The 20,021-nt window shown below is 35.9% G+C and overlaps 1 protein-coding gene across 27 annotated transcripts in view; it reads left to right on the forward strand.

The window, feature by feature from the left end:
• Window positions 1-20,021, forward strand: part of DLG2 (discs large MAGUK scaffold protein 2) — a 961,231-nt gene that overhangs the window by 741,768 nt on the left and 199,442 nt on the right. For all 27 annotated transcript variants that reach the window (XM_071732357.1, XM_071732283.1, XM_071732535.1 and 24 more), the window contains one exon: window positions 11,862-11,964. In XM_071732357.1, coding sequence (XP_071588458.1) covers window positions 11,862-11,964 — 103 coding nt within the window. The remainder of the gene's footprint in view (window positions 1-11,861; window positions 11,965-20,021) is intronic.

Genomic DNA, 20,021 nt, shown 5'->3' on the forward strand with positions numbered 1-20,021 from the left:
CACCTTAGGGTACCAGTGGAAGTATTATTTCTGTTTAGACCAGTGTAAATGAGGTGTAATTATGTTAATTGATTTCTTTAAAATTATGTGGGAAGTCTGGGCCAAGTCTAGACTTCTTCAAGTCTGATCTAACCCCAAGTTCTCCATCCGCCGGGAGAACGCAGTCTCCAATAAAAAAATAAAATACAATGTTCCTTAATGACATTCTTGCAGTTTAAAATTCCATTTCCAGTGTTAAGGGATATATTTCCTATTAAAGCAGCAATGGGAACCCAGTGTTGTTAAAGTTACCTGCATGAAAACAGATTCTTTCCAACAACATAAAATGGCTGCACATTGTGCATACACTCTTACTGACAGAAAGAAGTTCACATAAGTGTAGGAAATAGGTACATAGTGAATACATTGTGATCTTTATGGAAATTTCCTGGGGAAACATGGTACCATTCAAACAAAAATTATGATAAAATGTACCTACTTATAAAACATCCTTCAACCTGCACACTTCAAAGCACTCTCACTGCCAAATGGGCAACTTTATCTATATGGGCAGTACCTAAAGCACAGTGATTCAGTTTACACATGCAAGTTCATCAGCAAAATTCAGATTTACAATTTATAGACATAATTAGTGCATATTGCTCCTTGAATTGCTATGATGATACTGTTTTCAAATAATTTTATAACTTTGCATAAGACTTACATTAAGTTAAAGATCTATATAAAAGATAGAATTAAAATTAATTAATAGCCACAAGGAGGTAACAGCAACTATAACATTGAAATCTCAGCCTTTGAAATGACTGAATTTTGTGTCTTTGGACAAGACTAAGCCTCAGATTAAAGATACCTAAATTTAGACATCTACATGCTTTCTGGGTGTCTGGTTGCCATAAAAGTCAAAGAAGGCTAGAGGATAATTCAGATGCCAATTAAGTGTTATATAGAGCAAGTTGAATTGCTTTGTAAGCTTTAGTGCTGGCATTGATTTGGTATCCATTGGCTTTAAGCTTAGATACCACATGCACACGTCTGTATTTATGTGTCTTCAGCTAAGCCTCACACTTTGTGTGTATTTACCCTTACAATATAAGCTTGCTTTTTCAGCTAACATTGTGCTTACTACATCACAAAGAAAAGGAAAATAAACTTGCAGACCATAAAAGCATTATCAGTTTTATTTAATTCTCCTGTGCAAATGCTTTAGTACTTTTTTGGTCACAATATCAGGCTGAGGCATAGCTTGTAGCTTGTAAGTAGAATCAAGAGAAAAAAGGAGACTGCTTGCTCTGGAGCAAGATTGCTCCTCCGAAGTAGCACATCCCAGAGGTTACCTTAAGGAAATAAACCAATTTTTGTGAAGGGTAATTGCTTAACAGCAATAGGAGGAAAAAAATAGAAAAAGAGAAGGCTGCACAATGGAGATGCAGGTAGTACTCTACCAATACTTCCATTTCCCTCCCATCTAACGCAAATCTGATGAATTAAATTAACCAAATTTTGCATGATTTTTCTCTTCATCTGGCATAATACCAGGCTGCATTTGTGTGTCTGTAAAGATAGTATTTTTTCTCCCCTGCTACTTTCTGAGAATTATTAAAAAAGGGGAAAGAGATACAGGAAATACCTTGTGGGGTTTTCTGACACTGGTTCATAACATTATATGGGGTTAGCCTGCCATGCTGGTATCTCAGCATCTCACTTCAGTACTGTATCTGGCTTGCCCTTGAGGAGGAAAGGTTATCTCTTATATTCGTAAGATTGATCAGATTTTGTCTTGTGTCTGTGAATTGTCCAGCTGTTTTTGTGGGAATTTGCCTCCCTTTATGAACAATTTATTCTTTTCAATTTAGCTTCTCCCACATAGCTCCCACCCACCTTCTTACTCACATCTATAGTAAAACTGAAATACGCATTTGAAAAAATACAATGTTCTCCAATTTCTACTTCAAAATGTGTGCATATAGAGCAGGATAGAATGTAAAAACTCTTATGTTTACTTGTAGTAAATATTTATGCTTCATATTTGCTACAGTTAGACTTTACCTTCAAATTGACTTTCCTTACCTTGAAAACCTTTCAGCTTTCTAATTTAAAATGGCTCTTTGTTGGTGGTAAAAGCAGTAAATCTACACAGGGCAAAACGTACATTTTGTTACCTAGCTACAAAACTAAGAAAAATAGCAAACACCACGTGGTTTCACTCCACAGACTATTTTTTTTCCAAATAGTAACTGGCTTGGAAAATGTTTGAATCATCTCTTTAGGGCCTGCAATCTTTTCTCCGTGGAGCATCACTTTGTGATTCTTGTGTAACAGTATTTGGATGATAACAGATACTCCCCTTCTGGAGTTCATTAGATTCTTCTGCCTTTAGCTGCACTTGTCCATAAAGTCTCCCTTTATGTTGTTATCATCAATCCTAGTTAGCCAATAGGAAAACATACAAACATACAACTGTGTAAACATGCTCCATAGTAATGTATAGAGCCTTGCATGTTATAAATGGAGAATTCTAGTATATATAGGTCAATGCAGTGACTTTAATGGGCAGGTAATCCACATGATTAGACTGTTTTAAAGTAGAACTTGTTTGAAAATCAAGGGGCAATATGTTGACACATATCCAAGTGATAAATACTGCATGGAAGGTGATGTGATAGATCTGTAAAAAGATCATCTCTAGAAAGGGGAATGAAAGTACAGGTGCTGTCATATGTTACTGGAATTGCACCAACTAGAAGGGCAGGTAGACTGGACTAATCTAAATTTAGGCTTTTTTAATATTGGCAAATGCAGGGCATATAATCCTTTAGGCTCCTTTGGTAGCTAACAGAAAGATGCAGCCACGTCTGATGTACCATTTGGCTTGACCTAATGTAAAAATTTCACCCACATCATGTGTTGTAAAAGTCTTTATTTCTGTTCACTGATTATAAATAATTTGGCATTACTTCCCTATATCAAAATAGGTCTCATCCAGACTGACCAAGCATTCATGAATCTTTTTGGTTCAGAAGAATAAGTAACATGATCTTCAAAAGCAATCTGCTGTGCATTCACAGCTGCTGTGGAAAACCCCACAGGGATCAAGTTTTAAATTAACAGTTGATTCAGAAGTGGTAGCTGTTATTTTAAGAAAAAAAAATATTAAGAGCACAGGGAAAAAAACCAAAAAGTAATTGTAGCAAGTGTAGTAAGAAATGAACCTCATTATTGAGAGCCTTTTGATGATATGAAACTCAAGAAATCAACATTGAAGCAGTGGAAGCTGAGTCAAGTTACTGTGGTTATAACAACCTAAAATGCAAATTTAGGCTTTTGAAAGCCCTCTATTTATATACTTGTAGAAATTGCCTGTTAAAGAAAAAAACCTTAATTTTTTCCTTGAAGCCTTGGAGTTTAACCTATGTCAGGAAAACCCTAGCATCCTCCTTGATCATAAAAGTTCACTTTAGTGAAGCATGAACTGTGTCTCTGTAACCACCATCTGGAAATACTTACAATTGGAGAAGAGAGATGGTAGCAAACTGGTTTTCAGTGTTGTTGATAAATACACATTATCTGATGTCTGAAAGTTGAACTTAGACACATTCAGCCTCCAGATTCAATGCATTTGTTTTGTAGTCAGGGTAATTGTGTTACATTGACATAGACATTCATAGACTTAGTACTTTGGGACTTCAAGGTAAAACAGATGACTTTATAAAACACAAGCTTAATGGAGCTTCTAGGTTAAAAATTTACCACCTATGGATGCTGGGATACCACATACTTTGATGACTATAGAGCTCCCTTTTGACTTATTAACCCAGGAATCTGTCTTCCAGCTGGATTTCTCTCTCCCCCCCTCACCCCCATCTTTCTTCAATCTATAACTCATATTGCAATTGCCTTGATATAGTAATGTTTCCTAAATTTGACATTTCCAAGCACATGATCAGAACTTAATAAATTATACTAACAATTCTCATGAATAAGGTATATCTTTCTCCCAAAAGTGTTACTTATCAGACTTGTCAGGTATGTGTCATGAAATTCTAGTAAATTGGCCTAGACTAGAGGCTGGGTTTTTTTACTGTGATAAAATCATTAGTTGCCTCTAAAACATTATTTTTACAATTGTCTCAATGAGTAGGAATGATCTGATGTCAGACAGCTTGCTCTTCAGCTCCTTTTAAGGAGAAATTTACATTCCGTTCAAACATTCTGACCTAGCAAATTTTGTTTGAAGACTGTCAAACAGAATTATGTCACATCTGATGCACCAAAGATTTGGATTGAGCTTCACACCCCTCAGTGTAGCCTTACTGTCAGCCTCACAGTGAAGGACAACTAAAACCAGAAATTTCAAGACCAAACTGCCACCACTGGACAAGATGGCAACATCCCTGAAATTAATTCATTCAGAGATTTGCCCCAGGCTGGACTAATGCTGTGTACTTAAACAGAAAAGAGTCTGGTCAGCATTCAGCTCTACTGCCCAGCAGCTTTGGGGTTCCTGAGTAATTAATAAAATTATGGGATGACACAAGCTGAAAAAGAACAGAAATCAGCTATCCATATCCATTATGTAGGGTGTTTGAGGGATTTCTGCAAAAATTTGTTGGAGGATCTTTTAGAGAACCTTTTGAAAAAAAGTTGAGATAAGTGTACCCTTTATCATCTTTGAGTTATAAGGTACTTGTTAAAATGGAAACCTTTACTTCATTTTACAAGCAGGAGAACTGTAATAATTATTTCTGCTTATGCCATCCATTGAAATTCCAATGTGAAACAAGAACCCTGCAGCATTATGATCAAAACTGATCAATGGTAGTTTAGCTTTACCAAGTAGCAGAAGGAAAAATACCTTTCAAGGCTGTGTAGAAACCATGTTATGTGGAATATAGGGGAATGTCCAGATGACCTAGGAAACAGCAGGAAGCAGGGAAATCGAAATGCTGAAAATAGAATTGGGGAGAAAGAATTAATTCAGAAAGAGAGAAAAGTCAATGGAAGTGACATTCATATTTAAAGCAAAAGCTGTAGGAGTAGGGAGGGACAGTTTGATATATTATCAATTTGGAGTAAGAAGACAATGAAAAGGAAAGTGAATGTGTGAAGGCAAACTTGGATTGAAAAGATGACACAAGTGATATCCATGATGTTAGGTGATGGCAGAAATATAAGGGTGTTTGATGTGACCAAAGAGGAGGACGGGAGGTAACAAAGAAGCAGCTAGATTTGAATTTAAGAACTAGTGATGACCTCTTCATTTTAAGATAAATGAATATTCTTACTAAATACTGTGTTTGATGGATTTTTCTGTGTATAAAATTAATAAAAACAATATTTAGATTTATTTAAAATCACTTAATAAATATTGGCCTGTGATACTGCCTAGCATGGTACTCCTATACATTATTTTTCATTGGTTATTCCATTGTCTTAATATGACAAATCACAGGTGTGCTTCTGTCTAGACTTTACCATTTCACAGTGAGCCAAATTGCATTGTTAACCTCATCATTGCAGGGTAAGATCAAACACAGGTTTCATATCCATTCAAGCTTCAGTGAGCTTGTGTCCCCTTTTTAAAAACCTAGTCCCTATTTCAAACCTAGTCTAAATAACTTCTCAGGAATTCTGACGGAACAGAGGGGAAGTGGTCTTTAAGCTGTCACTGCAGTGAACTCTTCAATGAAACTATTTCAGTCTCAAAATTTGCCTAGCTGGCATCATTCAGGAAAACTACAATCCCATGGGAAGCAGATATGCTATCACAAGAATTTCTCTACAGCTTAGATTAAAAAATAAGTCCTTGACTATGTTTATAGGCTTAACAGGACCATTTAGAATTCATGTATTCTGGTGAGTCCTAAAGATTGCTGCCTTCTACTGTAAATGCAATGTGTGCAAGACACCTTTTCAAAACTAATACTGATTTTCATCCTACTTTAAAGATGTAGCACTTTGATAACTCTTTCATCTGGTGTAGCTGCCTCCTGAAACTTCCTAGAAGAAAAAGTCAAATTAAACAATAGAGCTCGTACCCCTACAGTTGTTTTCCAGGGCGAGAATTTGCCTCCAGCATGTCCAGCTCATCAGAGCATAAAGACCAGCTTCCTGGAGGCAAAAGGCATAACTCTTAGGTAGCAAGACAAGGAAAATTGAAAAGGTCATTGAAATTGCTGGCCCATAAAAAGAGAAGTATGCTGGACCTGTGAAACAGCAGACATGACATGATGCTGTGTTTCAGTGGAGTTCAGGATGAGATGACCACTGCCTTTATTATGTGCCAAACTAATCAGTTTTAACTGATCAGAAGAACGTGTAGGTACAGAAAGGATTAGGAGGCATGAGAAAAGTGTGAGAAAAGCAACTGTGAGTAAATATTTCACAGAATATGAGCTGGAGAGTGAAGACTCTTTTCCCACTGTGCTGTTCTTCTTACTAAAGTTTTTCTTCGCTAGCAAGGTGAAACTCTCCTATACCAGCATCTTCCCCCAGGATGCTGGAGCTGCCCCAAGATGATCAAGCTCACTGCCAGCTCCCTCCTGCAATGCTCTACAGAACTTCTGTCTCACACTGAATGTGTGGGCTCCCCTTTGCAGAAGGTGGCCTGACTAAGCTGAAAAATGATCAATGTGCTTTGGCAACATGCATCAATTTCTTGGAATTCTTGTACTTTTTGGTGAATTGTGTCAGGTTGTCAGAGTTGGGTGGGCCCGTGTGTAGAGCAATAATGCTACCTGCTTGTGAGGAAAGTTTTCCCCAAATATGTTCAGGGTGGATCATCCCTAAGGTTTTTTTCCAATGTTCCATGTCTTGCTGGAAGGTGATGCTTCCATCACCTAAGAGCTGATGCTATGTATTCAATTTCTAAAGACTAAGCAGAGATGCTGAAGAATGTGGCTCAGCTTTCCTCTCATTTCTTGTTAATATCCTTGTGAATACTTAAGTTGACAAGCAAAGTTAAGTCAGATAAATACAGTGTTTTTCTCTTAATGCAAATAATGGCAACACTGGGTGGAAAGCTTTTTCCTTATTCATACTTCAGACACCAGCTTTTCAGACACCAAAAGCTCTTATTTTATGAGTTCAACAAATACAAGAATTTAACCGCAGCTTGAACAACCTGTTGTATTTTTTGTTCCATGGTCAAAAGGATTCGTTTCTTCACCATTTAATTTACTGTATGAAAGCACTGTACCATGTCTGTGACAATTCAAAGAAATGAAAAGAAATCCTGTTTCCTCCCTAAACATGCTTTTACTTTCCTTTTAGTTCATCCAGACATTCCAAGTGTTGATTTAATCACCCTACAAAACCAAAATAAGTTGGCTTAAATAGATTAATGGCTAAATAAAACAAATTATTCTGCTAGCCCCTGTTGAATGACCTACATATGTATCACACTCAAAAATGCTCAGTCTTCAAATGGCAACTAAGAATAGCCTCCAGCTTATACAAATGACTGACTCTTCTGCTAATATGGGCAATTCAAGTGTTTTAAACAGAATTTAATTCTTCGAATTTTAAAAGAGTTCAATCTATACAAAATATAAATCTTACCTTTCATATAGACTATGATTCAATATTAAATGAAGTCAAACATACATTATTTTCAGTCAGTGAGTTCAAAGGCAATTAGTGTAATTAATGTGAAAGTGAATTAATGTGTTGAATGTTTTCCTCCTTATAAGTTTAGTTTTTTCTGCAGTTTTAATTATGATCTTACATTGTTCTTTGTTTGTAAGCTTTCTAACTTCTTTCTGCCATGGCACGCAGAAGGGACAGACATTTGTATAAGCTGGAGGCTCTTCTTATTTCCATTATGTCAAATTCGTTTTCGAGTTAGGCATCAGGAATTGTGCAGTCAAGTTCATTCTGGGCCAGAGCATCAGGAATGTGCAGTCAAGCTCAGAACAGCAGTTCTTCTTTGCTTATTGTATAATGCTTCTTAAAGGAACACAGAGAATTTAGCAGGGTGGAATTAAAAACAGAAAAAAAACAGATAAAAACCCTTAAACCCTTGTGCATTAAAATTTCATACAAACACTTGCAACTTTTTTGTTTGGTTGTTTTTTTTATTGTTTCTTTTACTAATTATTCTTATTGTAAAATATAATAAATTAGTTTAAAACATTAATTGAGATCTGCAATCACTCTGGGAAAAATATCACCACAGCAATTGTTGTAATTAAGACACTGGTTTTGGAAGAAGAGGCAAAACAGAGTATGATTTTTTTTTACCCTTTTAGAAACTGGTGTTCATTGTGGCCTGAGGGTAAAAATTTGATTAAAGTGTGTAAATTAATGGTGTCTTTCATATAGATTTACTGTTTCTACCTGAATATACTGCTCCTCAACTAGAATGTTTGGGAGTTGATTATACTGCCTTTTAATTAAATATTGGAAATTAAATTTATTTTATTCTACAACTCTGCATCTTCAAGAGGGAGTTCACTATTTTGCCCACCTAGTGTGGTCAGGTCATTTACCCATTAACATAATTTTTTCTTTTTTTTTCTAGCTTGTTTATAATCTTTATTTTAAAATGCAGCAGATAAAATGGATCTGTTATTTTCTCTCTGACATTTCTTTTCCTTGCTCTTTTGATTTCAGCCACACAGACCTGTAAGTCCTCCTCAGGTGTCCATCCCAGACTATATCCTAGCAGAAAAGTTAACCTTATTTCAGAGAAATTAACTCACTACAATGTGTCTTGTTTGCACATTCAGCAGTCTTCCAGAATGGAGCGCAGAGGGAGAAATTAATCAATTGTCATTTCAGTGGCTTCTTGTTTTTCAGGGAAAAAGTGACTTTGGTGGAACTCCTGTCATATATTTATAGTCCTGATGCATTTTTAGGATCTTAGTTATTTGATCAGATATAGATAGAACTGTTGTTTTTCAGAGGAGAAGAATAAGCATGTGGGGCTTTTAGTCTTTCATACATTCTTTCCTTCTGTCTACAGGGAGATTATGATTATTTATGAATGCTTTATAAAGCTCCGTATTCTGTTAATAAAACCCTTACCCACAGTGTTTTCCTGTACTGCCTTATATTGTCTCCCCAGAGAAAGTCATCAAGATTAAGCCTCAACAAAATTACTACTGTTTTTTTTCTGGACATTCTAATACTGACCAGGTGACATCATCCATATCCATCTCCCCAGACCAGGAGCTAGAGAGTTCAGGAATGTTCCTTTAAGCTTTTCTTGAGATCATTCTACTACTTTCTCAGGACTCTTTTAAGGACTCCAGTTACAAAGGGAAAAACACATTAATAAAAGGCAATCTTCCTATTAAAAGAAAGATGATTCGGCTTCAAAATGGTCTTCTTCAGAGACACTGAATCAGGGCTGAGGTTTCCTTTTTCACATAGTGCTACAGTGCTGAGTTACTGAGTAATTCCAGTAGTGCTGGAATATCTGTACCCATGGCAATGCAGCATCAAGTGTCATAACACCAGCACAGAGAGTGCAAACTAAATCCTAATTGACACCATATTTCTATTTGGATATTCTCAGTGCTGTGCATTAAAAATATAATCGATTTTATGGTGCTGAAAACCCTGAATCTTCTAGAATGCACTATTCCTAGACTGAATTCCAGTGAGGTTTTTCAAGTGGTGGCCTGTGTTCATCTTTCCATCCACTGAACTAGAGGTCTGTGTACACAGCTTTGATAGGAGCAGTTGAATCTTTGGCTTTTTTGGGTGGTTTGTTTTTTTGGGTTTTTTTTATCTTTAGTTCCCTTTACTCAATCTACACAAAAACTGTAATAACAGCCATTCAGATGATGGCAGTTGTAGAAATTATCAGAATGTATCTATTAGAATTATAATGCTTTGAAATATATGAGCCAAGGACAGTAATACATGACAGTAGAGAAAACTATTGTCACAACTTGCCCTCACATTGTCTGTACTGTTGTAACAACATGGGGATCCATACATACCTGTTTCATAAAGCATCATGTTCTGGCACAGACATTTGCTTTGAATATTCCACAACTGTTTGCTTCCTCAATCTAAAGACAAGTGAGTGGTAATTATTTTTTTATAACATGGAAGGATCACAACTAATAATTCTTCTCCAAAATTCTAGATCTTCTATTGTTTTGAATTTTATCTAGATAATATACAAAGTGAAAATTGAGAATTTTCTTTAGAAATGGAGAGACTTGATTTTTATGAATAGGATGAGGATTAATAAAAAATTATCATCAAACTGAGTAGTGTTAAAAGTTTTTGAAGGAAGAAGTGTTGAGTTGTTTGGGAAAAATGTGGGTTTAGATTCCTTGTCATAGAGAAGAAAGAAACTAATTGAGGGAATATGTTTTTCTAGACAGGTTGAATTGTGAAAACTTTGACTCTTATGAAGTCATATTTTCAAAAACCTGAAACCTCAGTGAGACAATTATGTTTCTGTTTACAGTCAATAGTTCTACAGCAGAAATAATTCCTCTGGATCAGATATTGTGGGATCTTTTGCTTTTTGCTGTGACAAATTAGTTTTTCAAAGAACAGACCAAATGCTGTTCATATACAGCTACATGTTGTTCACATGTAGTAATGACTACATTTGCCATGTAAGTAAGGAACAAATTTTTAGGATGAGGATGATGAGACTGGAACAGGTTGCTCAGAGAGGTGGTAGATGCCCCATCCCTGGAAAAATTAAGGGTCATGTTGGATGGGGCTCTGATCAACCTGCTCTGCTTCAAGATGTCCCTATTTACTGCAGGGACATGGAAACTAGATGACCTTTAAAGGCTCCTTCCAACTCAAAACATTCTATAATTCTATGTTCAACAATAATTAAATGTGTTTTCAAAACATCAAATTATCTAAAATTTGGTGAAAGATTTGTGTCCTGCTGAGACTGATAACATGTCAAAAGTATTCTGTTCTTCACTGAAACTGAAAGAAACTGAAGGAGTGAAGAGGAAAAACAGATAAATATAGAAACAAATGAATAAAAGAAATCTCACAGACTTCAGTGTAGCCAGACAGCAGCACTCCCACTGGAAAGCAAGATTCAAGTTACTGGAGCAGTTAATTCTATATATGAATTCTGTCTCTTCCTTGGGATGCTGCTGACAAAACATTTAAAGTCACAACTACAAATCAAAAAAAGTTCTGAAACTGCTCCTGAGTTCTAGGAGTGGATTCTTTACTTTGTTCTTATTCTGCCTCACTTTCACTGCTTATGCAGAAAACCATTATTAAGCAAGGGGAACCACACAGAAAGATCTATTATGTTCAACTGCCAAGGGTGGTGAAGCTGTATCTGATAGCAATGTGAGAAATGCGGGTATTTCCAGGCAGTAGCAGGAGGGATTGCATGAAAAGAAAACAGTAGATGAGGTTTCTGCTCTGGAAATGGCTCTCAGATGTTTTTATTAGAGATGTTGTATCCAGGTTTCCCTGCTACAGGTTTCTAGCCTGCTACAGACTGGGCTTGCAGAGTTTGTCCAAAAGCACAGATTCCTTGCTTGCAATATTCTACAGTGACCTTCAAGCATTGCAGAAACTTTATCTTTTAAACCTTATATATTAAATGATATTGATTGCTTAACAGATTACGAAAATTATAAACTCATTAGAGCAGGAAATCCCAAAAAGCAGTGGTCAGAGAATATACATGGATAAACTTAGGCAGACTTGTCAGTGAAAAACCTCATTGCCACTCATAAGTAGTGTCCTCTAAGCCTTGTTGATTTTATACTTTCACTTTGCATCTGGGCAACAAGACATTTACATCCATCAGATATTAAAAAAACAAAAAAGCAGAAAACAAGAAAAAAACACCTCTGTCTTCCTGTCTGTTTTTAAACTACTCAAATCTGTTGTTTGCATTTTTTCTTTAGGTGAATGGTATTGATCTTCGAGGTGCTACCCACGAGCAGGCTGCAGCTGCACTAAAAGGAGCAGGGCAGACGGTAACAATCATAGCACAATACCAGCCAGAGGGTAAGCAAAAGAATAAACCTAAAGACATATGGTAAAAGATAAGTGCTTTGAAGCTGGCTGTTTAACAGGATGAGGCTGCTGTAGATAGTTCTATTCCCAGCTATCATGAGAAGTCATCTGGAATGAAAATTCAGGTGGCAACTCTATCCCAAGAAAGTGGCTGTATTTTTGTCACAGATTTTGCTTTTAGAAGTATTTTATGGAGCTTTAAGAAGTGTCTTTAAATGTGCATATAAGATGACAGTAATCAGCATTTAGCTAATAATTTTATTTTCATTATTGCTTACTTTGTATGCTTTTCTACACTCCTTCTGGAGCTAAATCGTGCAAAAGATAAGTTAAGAATGAGCAGAAATCACAGAAGGACATCAGTTACTTCAGTCAGATCAGAACTAAACAGAGATAAGGGCTTTCTACCAAATGCATAGAAACTCCAGTACTTTTGGATACTGGTTTCCTTGTACCTCCAGGGCAATTAGCTCCAGATAATAAGTACTTTCTAGAAAAAATGCCAGCTTTCTAAACAAACAGGTCATCAGAAAGATCAGCAAAATTTAAGGAAAGGGGTGTATGTCATCCAGCTTTTGTTGTCTAATATTTAGCTTTCTGGAGTTTAAGATAGCTTCAGTGGGAAGAAGTAAGCACTGGTTGATTTTATGAGTCCAGAATTAAGTGACAGAACCCTTCTTGTTATCCATGAGCTATGTTTTTCCTTTATACAACTGTTGGAGGCTCTAAAGGAATTAATAATAGGAACACAAGATGGTTTTCCTCCACAGTAGTTATTACTTTAAAACTCTTTCTGAGTGAATTCAGCAACTGCAGGTGTCTGCAAAGACTTCCTGGAACCATTTTATCAGGTTTCAGTAAAGAGTTTTAGCTCAATTCACACATCCTTCTGTGACCTCTCAACACAAGTTGTTTATTCTGCCTTATTGCACCCAAGCTAGGACACCTGTAGGTTTCAGCTGAAACAGAACAGCTCTAATAACAGCTTCAGCTAGTCAGTTTTTTCAGAGGTCCTGGGAAGATTAATTAGTACTGCTAGAGTTTATCCAGCATGAGACCTTCTTTTGTTTCTCTGGATCCTGATAATAGCACACAAAGGGAGAAGAGCTGATATTTCAAACTTACAATTGCTCTTCAGTTCTTGTATCATGCACCTATTTATTGGTTTTGTTGGCACTTGAGTCACCAAGCAGAATAAATTAACCAATACTAACAATGGGCAGATGAGAGCAAATGAAATTGCAAGTGTCTATCTTTAGTTAAATAGATTGAACATATTAGTATAAACATGTATAGGCAATAATCAGTTATTTCAATGAAGTCTTGAAAAGCAATTCCATTACAGATAGCTCTCTGTACTGGGTTCTGAATAGAAACATGTTTCTATTAGTTCCAGCAGTCTTGCTTGCTGTCTGGCAGTTTTATACTGCAATTATCACCATGGCATCTAAGTACTTGTAGCAATCATTGGCATTTCAGTGTTGTTCTATGCCCTTGTTAATACACAGAAAAATAAATCACTTGACAGATTTTTTCCTATTATATTTGAACTTTTAGTTGACATACTTTGCCCTTATATTTTACAAGCTCTGTAATATGTCAAATTCTGTTTTGCTGAACATGCAGTTCAAATGATTCTGATAAAATCCATCAAGTGTTATATTGCATATTTAGTCTATTTTTTCTATAACACTGCTTTATTCACCAAAAACCCTGCTGAGGGCAGAGCAGTACCAACTCTCTGACTTGTCAGGGAGGCACAGCCTGTTTTCTGTTGAAAAATCATTCAAAACATATGGAAGTGAGTGGAGCTGTTGAAGAACAGGGCCTGAAAGTTAGCAGATTTATAGGAAATGAGTGATTTTTTTAAGGCAGTGAGAGCATGCAGTGGTTGAGCAGCATGTGTTGTCTTACATCTGAAGTGTTTCATCTCAATCTGAGATGTTTGTTAATGCAAACTGTATTAATGTAAATATTAAATTAAGTATTTCTTTCTTTAAAATTTCTCTAACAGCAAAGAAGGTGAAACATAATCTTCACAGAGAATTATTTAAGGGTTTACAGGTCATACAGAAAGACAAACACACTCTAAATCAGCATAAATATTTATTTTATTCCAAAGATCCTGCATCACACTTTTTGCTCTATGTAATTTATACCTTATCTCTTATTTACCATATCTAATCTTGATACATATCCAGGAACGCAGTCATAAAAAGCACTCTCAAAACAGTACAGCCAGGCTGTCTGCAGGGCCTTTTCACTTCACACTGTTTCCAAAGCCACTGAAGGGTATAAGCAATATAGGCTTGCAGCTCAATTTTTCCATTTTCACACTTGAAGCTCTGTAACTTAAGGGGTCCTAGGGGAGATCCCAGAATAACCACTCCAATTATTAACCAATACCTTTCTTTTATCTTCTCCAGCTTATTAAGCCTTTAGAAGTTGTTGCAAGAAAAAACGTTCAGTTTAATCTTTAGCTATTGATATTTCAGGTATTAAGCAATGATGATATGAGTACCAGTCAATACTACAAACCAGCTGATGATTAGCAATTAAAATTGTTAGTAGAAAATCTTATGTTCCAATTATTTACTTTTTATGGAGCAAAGTTTACAACATACTTGTCTTGGCAATAATATAGTGTTTCCACAACCAAATAAAATACTTCACTGTTGGAAGAAAAAATGAGGTGACTACTACAGAAACAGCTTTCAAAGTTTAAATTTCCCTTTCCTTGTTTCAAACAGTCAAAAGTTCATCTAAGCCTTATATGAACTCCTCTCACATTTACGTGTATCTGTTTGGCAGCAAATCTCATGAGAACAAAGACTCTTGCAAAAAAAATCTAGTGCTTGCCATCAAATTGAATAGCTTTTCCACTTGATAGTATGGCACTTTGTTTTCTCATCATCTCTGGAAGAAAGAAATGCAGAGACTGGCTCAGATAAGATAGAATAGCATCACAACATTTTCTGAATGCAGTCAGACATGGGGTTTGTTACGGTGCTTATCTGTACCACACTGCCTGTCCCTTAGATGAACATGGTCTTGGAGACAAGGGAAAATTCTGTTAAAGGGGACAGATTCAGTGAACAAAGGGAGAAAGGCAGATACAAGCAGTGATCTCATGAGGAAGAGCTAAAAGGAATACAAGGGATAGTGTGAAAAATGGAAAACTTCTCAGCTCTTCTGTTCTTCGGTCCTTGTTTAGTTCATGTACACTCACCATTTCCTACATCATTCTGAGAAACAGAAGTGAAAATAGGGGTTTTAAAGTCCAAACAGATACGCATGTTCTGTAAATAAAACTATGGAAAGATAATTGGTAGCAAGAGGATAACAGATCACAACAGTGAGATTGTATGTTTATAACAGAAGGAACAGTGGCCATAACTCTGGGGTTTTGAGTCATTCTTTAATTTTTAAAAAACAAGAAAATAATCTTCATATTGTATTTTATGTCTTGTATTGTGTAAATGGATGTCACATAATGATCTTTAATAATCATTGTGGATCTAACTCATGTGGAGGTTAATGCATGTATTCAAAGTACAGTAGCCATCTTGCAGGCTTCAAAAAGACTATTTCATGTATTAATGTGCTGCTCACAAACTCTGCAAATGGTTAAAATTAAATTAAAGAGAATTTAAGGACCAAAACCTACTTAGAACAAAATTAGAAGAAGAATCAATCACTTATATTTAGCTTTGCTCTCCAATTTTAATATTCTTGGAAACATTTTAACTCTCCTTCCAGCTTAGCAACTCTCAGTTTTCTTTTAAAACGTTGCATAAATATGGAGCTACTAAGTAGGCCTTTCTCTCCTGCAGAATAAAAAATGTGAGCCTAGAAAATAATCTTAGGTTGTAACAGTAGGTCCTTACTAAATATTTAATCAAAAATTCAAATGAGGAGATATATACTACATAGGAAAACATTTTTATACAGGACATATTTTGATTTTAGTGGCAACAGTTGTAAATTGCAGTCCAATAGGGAAGGATTTAAGAAAAAAAAAGCAAAACAAAACAAAAACAAAAAACCCCAATGTTTTGTCAGTGAAACTGACATTTTCAAAGGTGAGCTTTGACTGAAATAATGAAGACTTGTCCCCAGAGACACAGCTTGGTGAGAGAGTTTGTGTGGGGGGGTGGGTTAGACAGAACACTGGACTCCTAATGGACTCCCCTGTGGCAGAGGGGAAGGGTAGAAGTTCACTCTTAAGATTTTTGCAAAATATTCAGTACCAGTGGTCTGGGAGCTGTGTTGTGCTGCATTGCAGTGTCTCTGCAGCTCTTCCTTCACAGCAACCCCGGAAAAACTGTTAAACCACTCCAAACTTCCGTGTGCTTTAGATCTTTCAAGGGGGCCAATTAACTTGTTCTCTGAACACCTTCTGTGGAGGGAGAACACTCATTGATTGCAGTTTGATTAGACCAGCTGACAATGAAGAGGTCAAAAAGTTGTTAAAGGAAGAGAATTTCTGCCTTTTCACCTTTTGAATGAATTGCTGGCTGCTTGCTCAGGGACTCTGCACCTGCTGTGCGGTGTGGCTGAATTAGAGAAGGAATATTGGACAGAGAGCTGCTGTGTCTTTTCTTTGCAGACATTAGCTGAAGAAGTTATTGGGGGCCTCACCTACAGCTATAAGAAGCTCACGGCAGCTGCTGATGGTACTAAATTAATTTTTTAGTGTTTGTGTTTGTGTCTCTGGCAGGTTCAGAGAGAGCATTGTCACAGAGCTCACTTTCAGAAGCAGCACCAGCTTTTACAAAAGCATTCTCTTGGTTTTACACATTTGTCTCATTTGCTGATGCACGAGATCTGTTCTTTTTAAAATAGCTGATTAATAATCCAGGGATTACTTTGATAGGTTTTATAGCTCTTTTCCCTCATTTCATTCTCTGTTCCTGCCTCAAAAAACAAATCCTTGTGTCTTGTTGTGGTACAACAGTCGCATGTATTCCTGATTGTTTAATTTTTCCAGATGCAAGACAGGTAACAAATATATGGGAAAAATAAATAATTGTATTTATTAATCTTTGTCTAGATTACTTCTGTACTTCGAGATGTGAATACTCATGTTAAAGGCCACTTTTCCCAGCTGTTGAAAGTCAATGTAGCTTAATTACTTGGATAAAGTTACATTACTGCAGTTATCTTTCATCTGGAAGCTCCTGAACCCCATTGCCAAAGAATGAAAGATATTAAGGTTTTATTTTATGCATATCTATTAAAGAATATATCATAATCTTGGGATGGCCAAGCTGGATCTGACCAAAGGCCCATTTGCTGAGGATCCTGTTTCCAGCAGTGGCCGGCAGCTTGAGAAGAGTGGCACAAGCACATAGTGATACTTGCACTGAATACTCTCCTACTGACCACAGGGCATTGGAAAATCCTCCCCTTTTCATCAGGTGGAAAATATCAATACTGTAAATATTAATAAAAACAAACAAACAAAAAAAAAATAGAGGACAAGGTGCAATGTTTTAAAACTTGAAGAGAGGAGGTTTAGATTAGTTCTTAAGAGGTCCCTTCCAACCCTGGCCATTCTGTGATCCTATGTTCTTTGCAAGGTGAGTCTTTGTAGGTTTCTCCTCAGAGACAAAAGGTTGTATTTTAATTCCTCTGCTAAAGATCACATTCATAGTAGAGTTACATAGTGTAATTCACCCAACATTAAATATTTTAGAAAAAGCAGAAGGCCAATTTTTTTTGCTTTCTATAAAATAGCCAGCTCTCACTATGCATGAAACAAGTTAGATAGTTATTTTCTTAATGGTTTTGTGCAGATTTGTCTGCATTTGATGTAGTCATTCCCGTCTGCTAGATTACATTTGCTGTTTCCTCAAACACTCCTGAGCTTTCTTAATTCCCATTTTCATAAATGTTTCAGTTTTCTAACAACAGGCTTTAACTTTCCTTTAATCACGCATTCTTCCATAAAGCTGTCAATGTCAACTGTAGAAAATTGTACAGGGAAAACATTTTTTCCTTTTAAAACCTGTTTTTTCTTGTTGTCATTTTAAATGTGATAACATGAAGTTATCACATTTTTTTTCTGTAATTCTTTCTTCAAGCTTCAGTTCTGTTTGGTTTTGCTTTATTGCTCATATACAGCCTTCTCTGCTTAGTTATATTTATACATACACGGGAAAATGTGTATCTGTTAAATCACCATGCTGGAGATCATTAATTCCTTTTTCTTGGAAATTTATTAATTAAAGTTTAGTAATTCCATCTTTGTAGTGTTTTATTAAGTTAGTCATTAATAAGTCTCAATGGGAATACAAATAAAGAGTTCATTTTCTTTTTTGCAGCAGCTGTTATGCTTACAGCTGCCAATTTAACTGTCAAGTATGGGCTACAAATTCTTCCCACTTTCCTTCCCTATTATAGAGTTCACTAAATGCAATCCATTTCACTTGTAGTTTTGCCCTTACATGACAGCTTTTTCAGAAAACAAGACCTCCCAGCAATGGAAAGAGTACATATGAATTTTTCTGCTGGCCTTTTACTAGTTTCTTGGTAGTAATAGGAATAACAGTTTTGTAACTACAGGGATGCTACAGGAATTGTTTTTCTTTTTAATTGGCACTTGGGGTTTATATCTCTGGCAAGAGAGGAACATTCACCCATGTGCTTGAGTCTCACTGTAAACAGGGAGCTGCAGACAGGAGTAGGGTGCTAATTGCTTCAGAACCAGATTGAGAGAAAATCTTGATATTTTTTATGAGCCTATTTCACTGTTTTTCTTCTCTCACTCTCTTTTTCAATTCATAATTTTGCTTTTCATAAAAAAATTATTCCGTTCTAAAGACATTTTGTGTTTACTTTTTTACATTTTAAGCAACTAATTCTACCAGCATTTTTATGTTAATTCTTTCATAATGACATCATTTCATATATCATATGACTTCAGAAGCTCATATTCCAGCTATTCACTTGAAAAAGTGTTTTCTTTTTTAGTGATATTTGCATTTTGTTAAGTTACAGTTTGTTGTGTCGTGTTGTTAACGACTTTCAGTGCCCCCCTTTTTTACTTCTTTATGTCCAGTTAAAGTCTGTCCTACATCATTGCTTTTCCTAGTCTTCACATTAGCTTACACAATTTCAAGTTTAGAGGATATTATAGTAACTTGAAACTGGTCCTGGCTGACTGAACTATTAAAAATATTGAAGACTTCTCAAAACTATTCTTTATCTATAACAGTTTAACAGGTTTTATTTTAATGGAGTTCAGAAGCTCTCTAGAAACATGGTTTTCTCTGCCTTCAGGTGAATTATTTAATGTAGAGATACAACTGAAAATAGAAAATAGCCCATGAACTGGATGCAATTTCATAATATAGTCAATATTACTGATGCACATGTTCTCAAACTGATACTGATATGGAGTCTTTTACAGTCCCTGTGTCTCCAGCTTATGTCCCTAGAGAATATGAATACTAAGAATTTAAGCTTCCTCTGCAGAAATGCATGTTAAAATGCTGAACAAGCAAAATGTTTTGGTTTGCAATTAAAAGACATGTTCTCCTGGGGTTTCTAAGAGCTGCTCTTGAATCTGTTTAGTATCTAAAAAAGAAAGAAGTATGGCTTTAAAATCTATCCTGTAAGGTCAGGGTGCATTTGCTCCAGTGTTCATCTAGAGACAAATCATATAGAGAATTTCTTGTACCATGTTCTCTACTTGAAAAACATCAGACAGGGCAAAAGAGCAACTGTAGAAAAGAATCTGGATCCATGATATGAAAGAAAAAAGGTTTCCCAGAAAATTATCTGTCATAAGGTGACACTAGTGTTGCTAAATATCACAGAAGATTATGGAAAATCATGGATTTTCTTAGCCCAGTGCTGTAGCTGCTGTCAGAGCAAAATTCCCAGTGTGGTCCATTCAAATGGTAGGGACAGTCTTTTGTAATTTATTTTTTTCGATTTTGTATTTCTTGACACATAACAGGGATTTTCTTTTAATTGTATTACAGAGCTAGGCAAATACAAATTAAAAGACTTTATTTGCTTGTTTTAAGTTAAGTATGGCC

Source organism: Heliangelus exortis, chromosome 1, assembly GCF_036169615.1.
Source record: "Heliangelus exortis chromosome 1, bHelExo1.hap1, whole genome shotgun sequence".
NCBI classification, from domain to species: Eukaryota; Metazoa; Chordata; class Aves; order Apodiformes; family Trochilidae; genus Heliangelus; species Heliangelus exortis.